The sequence below is a fragment of the Falco biarmicus genome, chromosome Z (genome assembly GCF_023638135.1).
Source record: "Falco biarmicus isolate bFalBia1 chromosome Z, bFalBia1.pri, whole genome shotgun sequence".
Taxonomy (NCBI): domain Eukaryota; kingdom Metazoa; phylum Chordata; class Aves; order Falconiformes; family Falconidae; genus Falco; species Falco biarmicus.
Window position 1 is genome coordinate 22,915,397 of NC_079311.1, and position 14,968 is coordinate 22,930,364.

General features: G+C 38.8%; 1 protein-coding gene across 3 annotated transcripts in view; it reads left to right on the forward strand.

Moving 5' to 3' along the window:
• The window catches only part of PGGT1B (protein geranylgeranyltransferase type I subunit beta), a 38,631-nt gene that overhangs the window by 8,035 nt on the left and 15,628 nt on the right, over positions 1–14,968 (forward strand). For all 3 annotated transcript variants that reach the window (XR_008819362.1, XM_056324092.1, XM_056324093.1), the window contains exons 3-4: positions 6,123–6,190; positions 12,071–12,222. Coding sequence is in view for 2 of the 3 variants with exons in the window: in XM_056324092.1 (XP_056180067.1) it covers positions 6,123–6,190; positions 12,071–12,222 (220 nt within the window). In the remaining variant the exon portion in view is untranslated. The remainder of the gene's footprint in view (positions 1–6,122; positions 6,191–12,070; positions 12,223–14,968) is intronic.

Here is a 14,968-nt window from a genome sequence, read left to right on the forward strand (position 1 = left end):
CATCATATAGCTACAGCAGAGTAGTTCTGGGGAGGGTGCTTTTGACAGTGCATTCTGTGCTTTTAAATTATCAGTCTCTCCTTTTCACCAAACTTCCCACCAATCCTGATCTTTATATGACATGTAAAAGCTGTGTTCTTCTTATTCTCTTACGCTTTTGGTAATAAAACTACTCTGTCTGGTCACTTGACTGCTAAAACTTCAGCATTATTTTTACTCTTCTTTTTTCCTTTGTCTAATGGACAATAGATGGTGCAAAACGTAAATGATACAAAAAGCAGCAAGTTGGTTATTGGATGAAAAAATGTACAGAAGGGAATGTATACCTTCCTGTAACATCTACTTTCAATAAATGTATTGATTTTCACTTCTTCAATTCTGGGTGTATGCAACGTTTGTTAACTGGTAGCCTCCCAGCAGTAGAGCTCTAGCTCCCTCTTTAGCCCCTTAGAAGAAGTAGCTGACTCTGATAGACTGCAACAGTGAAGTTTTTTGTTTCAGAATGCTTGTGCATCTCTAGTTAAAGAGAATGGTTGCTAGCTTGATGCATCAGAATCCTGCGAGGTAAAAAAAACCCCACAACTTTACTTTGTGTTGAAAGAAAGATCCTATTGCAGCTTTTTTTACATGCATGCTGGTAAACCTCTCATTCTGTGGAAAAGTGATTTTTAAGCATCTAAATTACAACACTGTTTTACAATATAGTTTCTGGAATGATGAATTCCAGTAATCTTCCCTTAAGTATCTGTTGTATTTAATACAAGTCTTTTTATTTGTTTAATTAATTAATTTTTTATTATTTATTTAATACAATTAATTTTGGCTCTGGGACTGAAAACCTGTTTAAAACTTACATTTTAAATTGGAATATATTTTTACAGAATCTTGGGATTTGTTCTTGATCATATCACTGTTTGAATTCCTAAAATGAGGAGCAAGACAATACCCGTAATTCTCATCAGAAAAATAAATTTCTCTGCTGTTCAGGTTTGTACCTCCAAGGGTTCCATATCCATAGCACTTCAGTTGATTTTTATGTAAAACACTTTTTTAAGATGGAAAATTCACTATTTTTTTTGAGAACTACTGCTACCTTACAGTTGCTTTCCCAATGGATGGGAGACAGAGCAGTTGATATTCTGAAAAATTACTATCTGATAATTTTTATCAGTGACTATTATCTTAGGTGTACTGGCTGGGATATAATTCATTTTTTCCATGACAGCCTGAATGCTGCTGTGTTTTGGGTTCATGGTTAAAACAGTGTTGGTAATACACTGGTGTTTTAGCTGTTGCTGAGCAATGCCTGCACAACGTCAAGGGTGTCTCTTCCCCCCCCCCCCCCCCTGCACTTTTTCTCCCCCACCAGATACAGCCAGGGGACACAACCAGGACAGCTGACCCCAAATGACCTGAGGGATACTCTGTACCATCTGCCATCGTGTTCAGCAGTAAAAGCTCCAGGAAAGGAGAAGGGGGGTGATGTTTGTGGTTGCGGTATTTGTCTTCCTGAATAACCCTTGCATATGCTGAGGCCCTGCGTTCTGGGAAGTGGCTAAACACCTACCTGGCTGATGGGAAGTAGTGAATGAATTCATCCTTTCCTTTGCTTGTGCCCACAGCTTCTGCTTTGCCTATCAAACTGTCTCTGAATCTGTGAGCCTTCTCCCCTTATCTGTTTTCTTGCCCTCCAACAGGACAGGGATGTGAGTAGGTGGCCATGTGAGTGTTTAACTTGTTGGGGTCAATCCACCGCAGCAGGGCATTACAGAACCTGGTAGAAAATTCAGAATTCGGTGGTTTAGAATACTACTTAGATAGGGTCTCACAATATGCTGTCATAGTTTTAGGTAACATGTTTGTGTTTACTGGTATGTGATATGTGTGATGGTTAATGAAAGCTCTATTCAAAGTTTGTAGCCTTTGAAATTTTTATGTGGAACTAAAGCTCATGAATGCAAAGTGGTGACATCTTGATCTTGCTTAGTAAGAAAGCAGATACATACTCTGTGAGCCTAATTGAAATGCTAAAAGTTAAGACCGTTCAGGATAGAATGTATTTCTTCTGTGGGTTTATTGTAACTGTGATTCAAACAAATAATGTGCTTTAGGTACCATAATTCCAGCTCAAATGTTGTAGAGATAGACTCAATACTAAATCTAATTAGAAGGAATGGCATGCCACTGATGCCTCACACAGAAACCTGCCATCTTTAGCTGAATGCTTGGTCTCATTGCTGTCTTCTGCTTATTTGAAAGGCCCCTGCATTCTGTAACTCGTGCAAAACAGTTTGGCTTTATATTTCATAGATTTGGGGTATCGTTACTTTTCCTTCACTTTTAGTAAATGCTCTGCTTAGGTGCATGGCTAATACATGTTTCTGTTTTGTGTGCACTGCAGAAAGACATCACTGTGTTTGCCTTTAGAAAGAATCTGAAATCTTGCATAAAAACTTTATTCTTTTTGTTTTTTTCATTTTGAGGAGGGTGGTGCTCTTCTACAAGCTTTATCAGAAATTATACGTGTTTAGACTAAGACATACTTTTAAAAGTTACTGAAATTGGAAAAGGGTTGACAAAAGACCCTGTTTCAACTGCTTGTTCTTAAGATTCTTGTCAGAATAGAGCTTTACTGTTTTTCCTCTCATAAAGCAGCTACTAGACAGAATTTCAAAATTGTTTTAACTATCCCATGTTCTTGCAGGTCACATTTAAAACCAGTTCAGCACTTTTGAAAGAGTGAATCTGGAGCTCTGTACTAAAGTAATCTAATTACAGACACAGTGGGGGCAAGCTCCTTGGCTATATTCATCCACCATCCTTCTCGATAGAAACTGACACTTGTTTGACCCTGCTTGAGAGCTGGTTTAGTTTGTTCAAGTGGCAGAAAAGCATGCATTTATTTATCTAACAGAAGGTTAGCTTTGTGTCATGTTGGTGAGCTGTGGTGGCTGGAAGTGCTACGCCAGTCCAGGAGAAGATTGTACTTTTTGACAACTGGATGCTTCACTAGCTTTGCTGTACTGAAGAAATGGCACCAAAAGGACTAAGGCAAATTGCACTAAGGCAAATTTCATTTATGGGTTTGAACCCCCAGGACCTGTGCATAGCAAGCTGAAAACCATTACACCACATCCGGGACCTAAAACTTTCTTCTGCAGAGTCTAAATTTAGATTTGTTATAATGGTTCTTTCTTGTTTACTTGTGTGTCAGTACTGAAAAAAAATGGATAAAATGTTGTTGACTGTTTTTGAGATCACTGTTACATATGAACTTTATAATCATGAGTTTCTTGAACAGATATACAAATTTTCCTCCAACATAACATAACATTCTTTAATGGCTACATTTGAAGTATTTATCTGGAGGCATAATGGACTTCCACTTTAGAGAATGCAACTCTGCATTTCATGACATATTCTGGTGCTTTGATTTATAAGAATAATTATTTTTTTAACCCTAGTTCAGTAAGAATTGCTTATACTTACTTTTATCTGAATGTACTGACTGTGTCAGCCTATGTTAAAGCTGTGTTGTTGGGGTTTTTTTATAGTAAAATTTTAAAGATGTATGTAAGCTTGCTTCTGTACTTAGCAAAATGAGAAAAGCTTTGGAACCAGAGGAATGCATAGGTAACATGAATGGGAAGAAGTAGTGGTAAAAATTACCAATCTTCCCATGCGAGAAAAATCATAAAGACATAAATAACAAAGATTTCCTGCCCATAACAAACGAGCTCCCAGGATAAGCCGTTTCTGGTCATCACTTGAAGCTTTGTTACGTGTCTTAAGGACTTTCTGGCCTGCGCACACATGAGTAACGTGATTTTCTTCACAGGGAAGTTTCAGCTCTTCTGGTTTGGGCAATGGGTCAGTTTTCTTTAGTTCTGTTTCAAATGTGAAAAGCATTTCCAGGTATGTTTTGTTCTGCTTGCGATAGTCACGCAGCAGTTAATGAAACATTTATTACTTTCTGCTCTGTATTAAAATCTTTTCAGAAGGTGGTTAAATATGCTTAACTCTGAAAGTGAACGCCAGGTGGTGCCACTTCATAACTGCAGGTACACTTGGTGTTTCAGCATGCTGCAGCCGAGTTAATCATCCCAGCAATTTTTTACAAGGGACATAAACTATGATTATATCCTTTTTTCGGGGTTTTTTTGTGGTTTTTTTTTTTTCCAATGAGGATATGTTTATTTTCTAATTTCTGATTCTAACAGTCTGTTGTTCAGGAAAGTAGGCAGGAGTTTGACTGGCACTACTAAGCTGTTACGTAAGGTAAGGAGTTCAAATATTTTGCAATAAAATCGCAAAACCAGCTTCACAGAAGGTGAGGTGATGTGCATAAACTGGAAGACAGTGGTTTTTCCCTAATTCCCCTTTGGTTCCCATTTGGTTTTGAACTTGTATGTTGACAGGAAAAAAATATTGGAGAGGTTACATCGAAGTACTGGAGTTAGAAACAAGCTGTTCTCACTTCCTGTTTTAACATTTCCTTTATAAGTCAGCATTCTGGTTTTTAATACAAGAATTTTAATGGAAATTTAGCAATTCACTTGTAGAGCAGAAGGTCTAGGAAACATCTATTGCATGCACATTAATGGCAAAGGTTTTTTTGTTTGGGGGAGGGGATAAAATTCCCTCTAAAGGTTGTGCAGTATTAAGGGTATTGAAAAGCCATGCAGTTCTTCTGTTTCTCCTAGGAGCCAGTGTGTGAAGTCTAGGCTGGGAGGTCAGAAGTCACTGATGTAAAGAGTCACAATAGATTTTAAATCAACGATAGCAAAACAGCTAAAAATCCAGCATTTTAAAATTACCAGTGCTGGTTTTTTAGTTGGTAGCTGTTTAGTAGTACAAGAGAAGTTTTAAAATATTGCATGAAAATTGAACAGCTAAAGGGAATAATAGATCCTGATTTCATTCATGTACTTTGTTTTTAATTTCTTCTTTTCATAGCAGCTGTCAATTCAGAAGCCTACCAAAGTGACCTGCTAACAGCACACTGCATTTGGGTTTCATACTGCCATTTCTACCTTGAAATAAATTGAAGTGCTTAGACTAGTAAAAGCTTCTAGCTTAAAGGTTGCATACATGCAGAATTTATTTAAAATTACAAGCTGATGTTTTGATAAATTATATCAGAACTGGTAAGACCACATTGCATAGTGATATTTTTAGGACTTTCCACTTAACTATTCTTGTTTGGTTAGTCTGGTGCAATTTTCCCTGATCTCCATGAGGATTTTTAGATTGAAGGCTGAAGAGCTGAAAAAAAAGGGGGGGAGGGTTGGGGAGAGAATTTTGGAACACTCAAGTGCTGTTGAGTTACAGCAGTCATTAGACTTTCACTTTCAGAGGCTGAGGAGAAAAGTAATTGATTTTTGCTATGCAGAAGCAGATCTGAGCCCTGCAAACCTGTGCTTACCTCTAGACAGTGTGTGGTGCACACTTCTGTATATTGCTTGCTCAGGTATTTTGACATACTTAAAACAAGTTACACTGAATCACTAACAGAAACGTTTGACAGCTAGTGTTCTTGTATACCTGTGTTTTGGGTGAGAGAAAAATGGCTTCAATTAAAAATTTGCCTTTCATACCATTTTAACTATTTCACTCTGACAATATTGAGTTTGATCACTGCAAGCTTAAAACTGTGAACAGTTTGTTTGTACTTGTACATGTTGCAAAGTATCTTAAAACAATTCTGCTTGGAAACAGATGGTATTACCAGGCAGGAATCCAGAAAGGAAAAAAATCTGTTACCTCAGGGCACTTTTCCAGGGGAGCAATCCTTTTTTTTTTTTTTTTTTTTTTTTTGAGCATGAAAGGCAATTCTGTGCTGATATGAACGCTGTATTTCCACCAATAAAAAAAAAAATCTGCTGCTTTGTCATTATAGCAGAAAGTTTGCTTGTGGTTTCCTTTGTTTTGGTTTGTTGTTTTTCTTATTAATCAGAGTGGTAACAAACTGAGGTCGGGAACATACTGACAGACACATGCAAACTCTAGTAATAACTGTGAATAGTGTTAAACTAACAGATCTTGATCTGGACTACAGAGTTGTGGTTTATAAATGAGTGTTTCAGCAAAGCAAGTTAGTTGAGTCTTTTTATCTTTTCCAGGATCAAACTTGAATCGCTGTGGATTCAGAGGCTCTTCATATTTAGGGATGCCATTCAATCCCTCCAAGGTCAGTTAACTCTGTGTGTGTGAAATATTTTCAATTACACGGTAAATGATCTTGTGTGTTTTATAATGTTAACTGCACAATTACAGAATATCTGGAAGGCATGGATTTTTGCACTGTTAATACACTGAAATGTTTGCAGAGTTTTTAAGAAACATGCATAGGAAACGTACTATACTAAAATGGTACAATTTCCAGAGCAGTGAAGAAACTGACAGAAATTGTCTCAGTGCATTCTGCCCCTTCTCTGATCTGTTACTGAAGTAAGGAAGCTTCTCTAACTCAGGAACTATTACCTGGTAGAGAAGGGCAGAATGACTCCTATTAAGTGAAGCAGCACACGCTGTTCTTCAGTATTCCTTTTCCTGTGATGAGACATGCATATTTGGTTGTACCTGGTATCTGATCAAACATAGGCAAGGCCTTGTTCATCCCAGTTTGTCATGACTGGAAGAGAGGATGCTTTGAAGCCCACAGAACTGAGGTTCAAGACAGAGAAATCTGTGTATGAAAAGAAAGTGCCCTTAATACAGGAGAGAAAAGAGGTTCGCAGAGGCTGCTAAAGATGGTGCAGAAGGTCTGATATGGTTGGAAGAGGGAAGCCGAAGCCAGTGTGTGGGAAGGGCTGCCCAGGGAAGTGGTTGAGTTACCATCCCTAGAGGTATCTAAAAGACATGTAGATGTGGCACTTAAGTACATGGCTTAGTGGTGGACTTGGCAGTGCTAGGTTAATGGTTGGCCTCTATGATCTTAAAGGTCTTTTCTAACCTAAACAGTTCTATGATTCTAAGGACTGTGAAAGAGACACAGTAGTTTTGTCTGGTGTTGGAAAGTGAAGTGTCAAATCTCACTAAAGTGTGGATAAAAGATCTGGAAGAGCACTGAATTATCACCAAGTATTTTATTTTTGTAGTGGACAGATAGCAAGATTTTACATATAAATGAATGAATGAATCTTCAGATCTGAAATTGAAAGCAGGGATTGACATCAGATACCCTAATAGCTGTAGCTGAGTGTAAAAACATTTGAACTAACGAGTATGAAGGTAGTGCAGCAGCCTGTTTTGGCCTTATTTTTGTTTTACTCTTTAACAGCATAACTTTATGCTTCTGAACAACTTGTAGGAATTTTAATCTACATTGGAATAATAACTGCGTATGCCTCTTAGCATAGCAAGTCAGCCAAGTACTCATAACAGTAATATTCAGGGGTTGGGCTTTCTGACAAGGGGAAAAAAATTGCAAAGAGTGTTTTTTTATGTTTCTACACTGGGTTGCTACAGCAGCATGTGACAGGCAAGGTAATTTGTCTCTTTGTTTGCTTTGGTATTTATTCTGTTTCACACTACAGATTGTGTCTGCAGTGAGCTCACACTGTAGTAGCAAGATGAATTCATAATCTGTTTTAATTGGAATTAGCCTCAGTGGCAATCCAACCACCCACTGAGCTTGAAGGAAAAAAGGAAAACTTCTGCTTAAAACCTTAAGCAATTTAGGCTTATATATAGTGGTGACTTACTAGGATGCTTTGTTAAAATGTGAAGACAAAATAGTATGAAAGAATTTCAGTATAATTGTGTAAAAAACCCATACAATTATTCTCAGAAGGAAGATGGTAAGTCATCTAAAGTAGTTGAGGTTACTATTGGTGGCATAACATTATAAGCATTGTAAAATGAATAAAGATACAATTTTATCAAACTGAGATGATACAAACGTATCAGTCATGTTTCCTGAAAGGTTTGGGTCGGAGCTGTGTGGTGTATTAAATCAGTTTGTGCTTTTGGGAACCTTTTTCAAATCCTCTCCAGTTTATAAAGCTTGAGGAGTGAGTTATGGATGTAGTTCTGAGCTCTTGTAAAGGCCCCTGAAAACAAAAAAGTCCATGAGATTGGCAAAGCATCATTATACCTTCCCAGTGCTTTCCAGTGTTTTAATTTAACTCTCAACTTCCAATAGTACATGCTTCATACTTAAATATTCTCTTTTCAGGAAGTGTGTTGTAACCCATAGGTGTCTTATAATGTGTTAGCCAATTTGCAGAAGGGACAAAGAGGTGGAATCATATAACCTGTGGACATTAGCTGCAAGGCTATTATCTCTAGAAAACTGTTTGCAGGATGTGCTTTTTATTCAAACTTGCAATACTTTTTTCATTGCATCCACATTACAAGGATGAGAACTGCTTGATTTAGTGGCATACAAAGGTTTAAAGTATTTCCAGCACTGTTGCCCTGAAATGTTCTTTAATAACTCGGGAAGACTTGGAATTCCACTGCAATGACTTTGAATTATGTTTAGGGTCTTGTCATTTTTCTTTATTCATCATTTTATAATGTTCTATTAAATCTGTGTCTTGGAAAAGTATTTTTTAAAAAGCCTGGAAGTGTTCGAGGTTTGCATTGACAATTACTATTTATTACATGCCACTACAGTGTTTTCATTCTTGAGATATGAGAAAGGTACCATACTGGAGGTAGCCAAATGTCCTCTGTCACTAGGGACCCTTCAAAATAATAGAAGAAAGCAAGGGTTATATTAGAATTTACAACTTTACTAAATTGTTACCAGGATAGCTCATTTGGGTTCGGTTTGGGGTTTTTTTAGATGTTACCTTTTCAATGTTTGATGGTGGTGTTTATGCAGATCGTTGGGACTTTATGAAAAGGCAAAAACATAGCCACTTGACCCTCTCAGCGCACACAACCTTAAAAAGTCTTAACTGTAAATTAAAGCTAAGAGTGCTGCTTCTATCACTGCATTTAAACATGAATCATTTAAAATTGGATAACAGTTTTCTGAAATGGCTCCAGGTTCTGTAGTCTCTCTTGATTTGGTGTTATTGGGGTTGAAACTAGCTTTTCAATTTAGGGGTGAACAGTCTCCTTAGTCTTTTGGATGAACCTAGGTCTTTTCAATCTCTTAAAAGTGTTACAAATCAGTTTTAGGGGCTAGATTGAAAGCAAATACCTGGAACTTTTATCCAAGATGTCAGTAAATAACATATGTTTTCACTTAGGGAAAAAAAGATCTGTTTCATGTTCCTGACATAGCATTGTATTTTCTTGAGGTTCAAACAATCCATGCTTGTAACATGGGTGCCTGGTGTGAGAAGAAAGTTTTTTGAAAGTGGGACCCTGCCTGTGTGGGAATATGTTTAGTATTTAGTTTAGCTTTCTTTATTAGTGTTTGGAGAGGTCTTGCCCATGCTTCTGCAGCAGAGAGGGTTCCTTAGGCCTCTCTGCAGTGGTCAGCAGGAATTGCTGGTGACCATGAGTTATGTTTAATTAGCCTTTCTGGATAATGTGGTAGGGAACATCATCGCATCACTGAACCAGATTTAAATGTTTGAAAGCTTCCCCTCAGCTTGCATCTTTAAGTGTTAGTTCTTTCATGGAAGGCTCAGACTGCGGAGACCATGACAGTAACGCCCATAGAGTAGAACCAGTTTACTCCATCGCTGAGATCCAAGTTAAATCTATTTTCTGTGTGACCTGCAAACATAACTATCCCAAAAGGTAAGTGTATAGAGAGAACAGGACCTGGACATATCCCCGTTGTTGTCTTCTCAGAGTATGTCTGCACCAGTGTATTGGTTCCGATCAGCAGAGAGCACTTTATAAGAGCAGTTTAATGTGCTCGCTTCAAAAGAGTGAGACACACAAACTGGGCTCCTTTTGAATAGAACTGAACCAGAAGGGGCACTCTGAATGAGCTTCTCCATTAGTGGGCTGTCAGTCCATGGAGCCAGACTACAGCTGGCAGAAACTGTGGAATGCATACAGTGTGCACACCAGTACTGCAGTACCTACTGTTGTGCCTTCCAGACCCACACCTGTTGCATTACTTCTTCATGTACAGATAACCTTCATTATGTGTATATTTCTTCTGATGGATTATTTTTAAGTGTTTAACAATCCATCAACAATTAGATTGAACAGTTGGACAGAAGGTATTCTGAAAAGAAGATATTTGGTTGTTAGATTGAAAATCCCTGAAATTGGTACAATAAACCAAATTGTTCCTTCTGGGATTAGAGCCTGGCATCCATGCAAGTTAGAAAAATATGTTTCATCGCTACAGTAGCTTTTTCTAAGCTCTTTGAGGGCGTAACTGTCCTCAGTGTGGGGTGCTCTGTGGGCAAGTCTGTCCGGGATTGGTGCACCTCTTCTACAAGGAAAGGCTGAGAGAACTGTGAATGTTCAGCCGGGAGAAGAGGCAGCTTAGGGGAGATCTCATCAATGTATATACATACCTGCAGGGAGGGTCCAAAGAGGTTGTAGCCAAGCTCTTTTCAGTGGTGCCTGCTGATAGGACCAGAGAGGCAATGGGCACAGACTGAAACACTGGAGGTTTCCTCTGAACATCAGGAAACACTTTTTCACTGTGAGGGTGACTGAGCACTGGCACAGGTTGCCCAGGGAGGTGGTGGTCGCCATCCTTGGAGATAATCAAAGGTCATCTGGACATGGTCCTGGGCACCCAGCTCTAGGTGGCCCTGCTTGAGCATGGGGTTGGACCGGATGACCTCCAGAGGTCCTGGCCAGCCACCAGCACTGTGTGTTTATTATGTGTGTGTGACCGGGGGATGCTCAGGGCAGGAGACAGTGATGGGGGCACTGGCAACTCAGGGGTAGGAGTGGGAGTTGTTGAGAATGTGCACCCTTCTCAGCAGAGAGTCCAGAGCTGGAAATGAGGGAGAGGAAATGCAGCTCTCTGTGCCCACTCCCTTGTTCTCCTGCTCTGTTGCATAGCTAGAGCTTTTTCAGTGCTGCCCCATGCACTTTCACCTTGTTTTCTGCCTCCCTTTCCCAACTGTGATTCCCTAGTGTAACAACAGTCCCTTGCTGTCTAGTAGGTAGTAAGTATTTTTCTTCCAATTTTTCATTAGAAGCAAAGCTTTTTGGCTTTGGAAGTAAATGTGACTTGCCTGAAAAATACCAATTACACATAACGTAATCTTAAATTTGGGTTTATATTGCTTTTTGCATGTGTTTTTGGATGAACTGCAAAATAAAGATGGCAACTGACTAGGCAGTAATGCTAGTAAAATGTAATTTAGAAACTGGTTTGTTTCTGCTACTCAGTATTGAAATAGCTTTCATCCTTTTTAAAATAGTTGTCTTCTAGTTGCTCCAAGTTGAACCATCCCAAGTATCCACAGTCATCTTGTTACATGTGGTTTCTGTTTTACTGAAGTGGTACAGTCCAGGATGTTCCTGTAAAATACTAGAAGGAAAAATAATAATTTTAGCACAGCCGTGTCAATCCCCCACCCATTATTGTGATTTGTATCATGTGACTAGCCAGCATTTAACTCATATTTTAGCTTCTCAGTTGATACTTGCCATGTAAATACTTTGTTTAAGCTTTGATTATTGTTTTAGAATAAGAGATGAAAGTAGATGAGAGGCTAATGTGGTATTGCTTCAATTGACAGAGAGATTACTAATAATCCCTCACACCGCTTCCTACTTGTAGATCATTAGATTGTAAAATCTTTGTTGAAGGGACCTCCAGAGGTCTGGCTGTTTAACAATACTCACCCAGCTGCCAGGAAGCTAATGCCCAGTGGTGTGTCAGGATAAGCTTAGGTACAGGTGAGCACATCCCATATTTTTGCTTAACTCCTGCATAAATACCACTCTTGGCAAAACTTTTTTCCAAAGGTTCCTACTGAGCAACTGTTCACAAGGGTAGCAGAGCTGTGCAATAGCTGGGTTTGATTAGAGAAGCTAAGTGGGATGCCTTCTGTTTAACCATAATGAGTGAAGGGAAAAGAACTTTGTTTACCTCTTAATTTTTTTAAGAAAAGAATGCTTGACTGTAATGTTGGATCTCAGGATGTTTAAATATTTTTATTTTTTCCCCCTTTTTTTCTAGGGTCTGGGTATATTTCATCCCTATGATAGTGGTCACATAGCAATGACTTACACAGGTCTGTCCTGTCTGGTTATTCTTGGAGATGATTTAAGTCGAGTCAATAAAGATGCCATACTGGCAGGGCTGAGAGCTCTCCAGCTGGAGGATGGAAGGTAAAAGATATTTTATATTCTGCAACTCTTCAGAAGGTTAATAGAAAACTCAGATGTGGAATGAAACATAAGAAATGTGGGTTTCATGAAAGTAGCTATATAATAGTTTTCTTTCTATTAGAAGATATATTGGTGGGTAATCAGTATCAGTCATAGAACACATACTAGTTTGCAGGACCAAACAGCACTTCGTATGTAGATTCGCTTTTATATTGTAGAATGATGGTATTTGCTTGTAACTGTAGAAATTTATTACTGGAAAGTTAATAGATTATTTATGTCTTGAGGTTAGTAGTTTTTCCTGCTCGGTCCTTCAGGTAAGTGAACTTTTCAGTGTTAATAGTCTCTGTTTTTTGCAGGGCCCTGGAACACTGCTATGATGATATTTTCTGTTTTTGTGGGAGGACGGACTTTAGTTTTGGGAGACTCAGGGTATCAATATACAGAATGAATTAGGCTATGTGTTACATGTAATAGGAGTGTGATATTACTAAACATAATTTTGGAATCTGTCCTTTTTGCATGCATTTTTTTTTAATACATGGTATTGTACATCTGCATCTATTGGTTGGATTTTTTGGTTTTTATGCTGGCTGAAGCTGGTAGCTAATGAAAACTTCTGCTAGTGCACATGAACTGTCTGTTGTTAAACTTTACTGGGTGTCACTTTTGAAAGAGTAATTTATGAAATGCAGAATCATAGATACATTGTTCCTTAAGGAATTATTTTTCACTTCACAATGAAATTGCTGTCAGCCTTTAAGAGTTAAGAAAGCTTTTGTTTTGGTCAAATGGCTCTGTATTGCCTTAGACATGTGTAATGAAACTTTTTTGCTGTAACACAACTAGGAAAATGCAGTGTTTGTGTTTTTAGAAAGAAAAAACAAACACAAACCTCCAGAATGTTCAGACTGTAAGTGGTGAATATGAGCTACATGCAGTACAGTTTTCTGTTAGATATAGCACCAGACTGACGTGAATGGGCCAGGTCCTAATGCATGTGTACACATATACATGTATTTGTTGATCTGCTACAGTTTGCAGTTTCTTCAAGCAAGAGGTGCGTGTTCCATTGCTCCATGCATTCCTGTTATATGTCAGACCATTTTTATTTTTAAAGTATATCGGAAAGGAAGGAGTTGATCCCAACTGACTAGCATTTTGAAATGGTTACTTGTCATCTTGCCTGTTTACAGTAATAAGCCACATACAGTTAATCTCTATGTTCATATCTTGTGTTTTTAATGTACAGACTGATCGCTCTTGCACATGATCCTATATTTTAGATTCCGTGCTAAAGAGTGCCAGCTAACCCTATAGGGAGAGTGCTTTGCACTGCTATAGAGTTTTGTGCTGGCAAGAGTCAATTTCTAGTGACAGACATTTTCATACCTATGAAAATCACTTTTACTGCCCAAAAGGGGAAGGATGTGGGAAAACCAGAACTTGAGCTAACATCTTGTCCAGATGGAAACCAAGTAAGTTCAGTGAGGGAAAGATATATTTTTCTGGTGTTATCCCAGTATAAGTATGCTAGTCTTAATTAATAAAAGAAAGGTGTGAAGAAACAAATATTGAAATTTAAAAAATAAAGTTAATTGAAATTATATTGCCTTTTTTTACATTATGGATAAACGTGTATTTTAATTTCTACTTTACCTTAGCTGAATGTGATTTGAAGTATCTGGATAACATACAATGCAGTTGTCATCTGAGGACGGGTGAGACTGTAAACCACAGTACTGGCACATGTTAAGAGGTGTCCTTATTTCCCAGAATGTCCTGTGCCATATCCCGAGAACAAGGGCGTTCACTCCTGTCTGAGCTGTGGAGAGCAGGGCCTGGCACCGTTGAGGTTGGAAGAGATAGAAGTATCTTTCAGTAGGCATTGGTGGGTTTGTTTTGCAAGAAGATAATGGGGTATATAGTTGAATTGCAAGGTCAGAGAGGGAGTCTCATAGTAGTGATAGTCCCATATTTTTTCCTTCTTTTTGGAAGAGATTTGGCAGGTGGACTGACCAAAATACTCATGTGCTGCCTTGTTGCAAGTGGTTAAGTCATCAAAATAGAGTGACTAGCTCTTTGAACGAAATGGAGGCTTGTCAGGCAGCAAATCAGAACAAACAGTTAAAGTTTTATTTATTGTTACAGGTAATTAAACTTATAACCTATTTCTGTTTATCATAGAATTGTTTAGGTTGGAAATGGCCTTAAGATCATGAGTTTCAACCATTAACCTAACACTGCCATGTCCACCACTAAACCATGTCCATAAGTACCACATTTACACATCTTTTAAACACCTCCAGGGATAGTGACTCAACTGCTGGCCTGGGCAGCCTGTTCCAATGCTTGACTACCCTTTCAGTGAAGAAAATTTTCCTAGTATTCAATGTAAATCTCCCCTGATCTAGCTTGAGGCTGTTTCCTCTTGTCCTGTCACTTCTTATGTAGGAGAAGAGACCGACCCCCACCTGCCTACAGCCTCCTGTCAGGGAGCTGCAGAGAGCAGTAAGGTCCTGCCTGAGTCTCCTCCAGACTAAACACCCCCAGTCCCCTCAGCCGCTCCTCATCAGCCCTGTGCCCCAGCCCCTTCCCCAGCCCCGCTGCCCGTCTCTGGACACGCTCCAGCCCCTCAATGTCCCTCTTGCAGTGAGGGGCCCAGACCTGAACACAGGATTTGAGATGCGGCCTTACCCATGCTGAGTACGAGGGAACAATCACTTCACTAGTACTGCTGGCCACA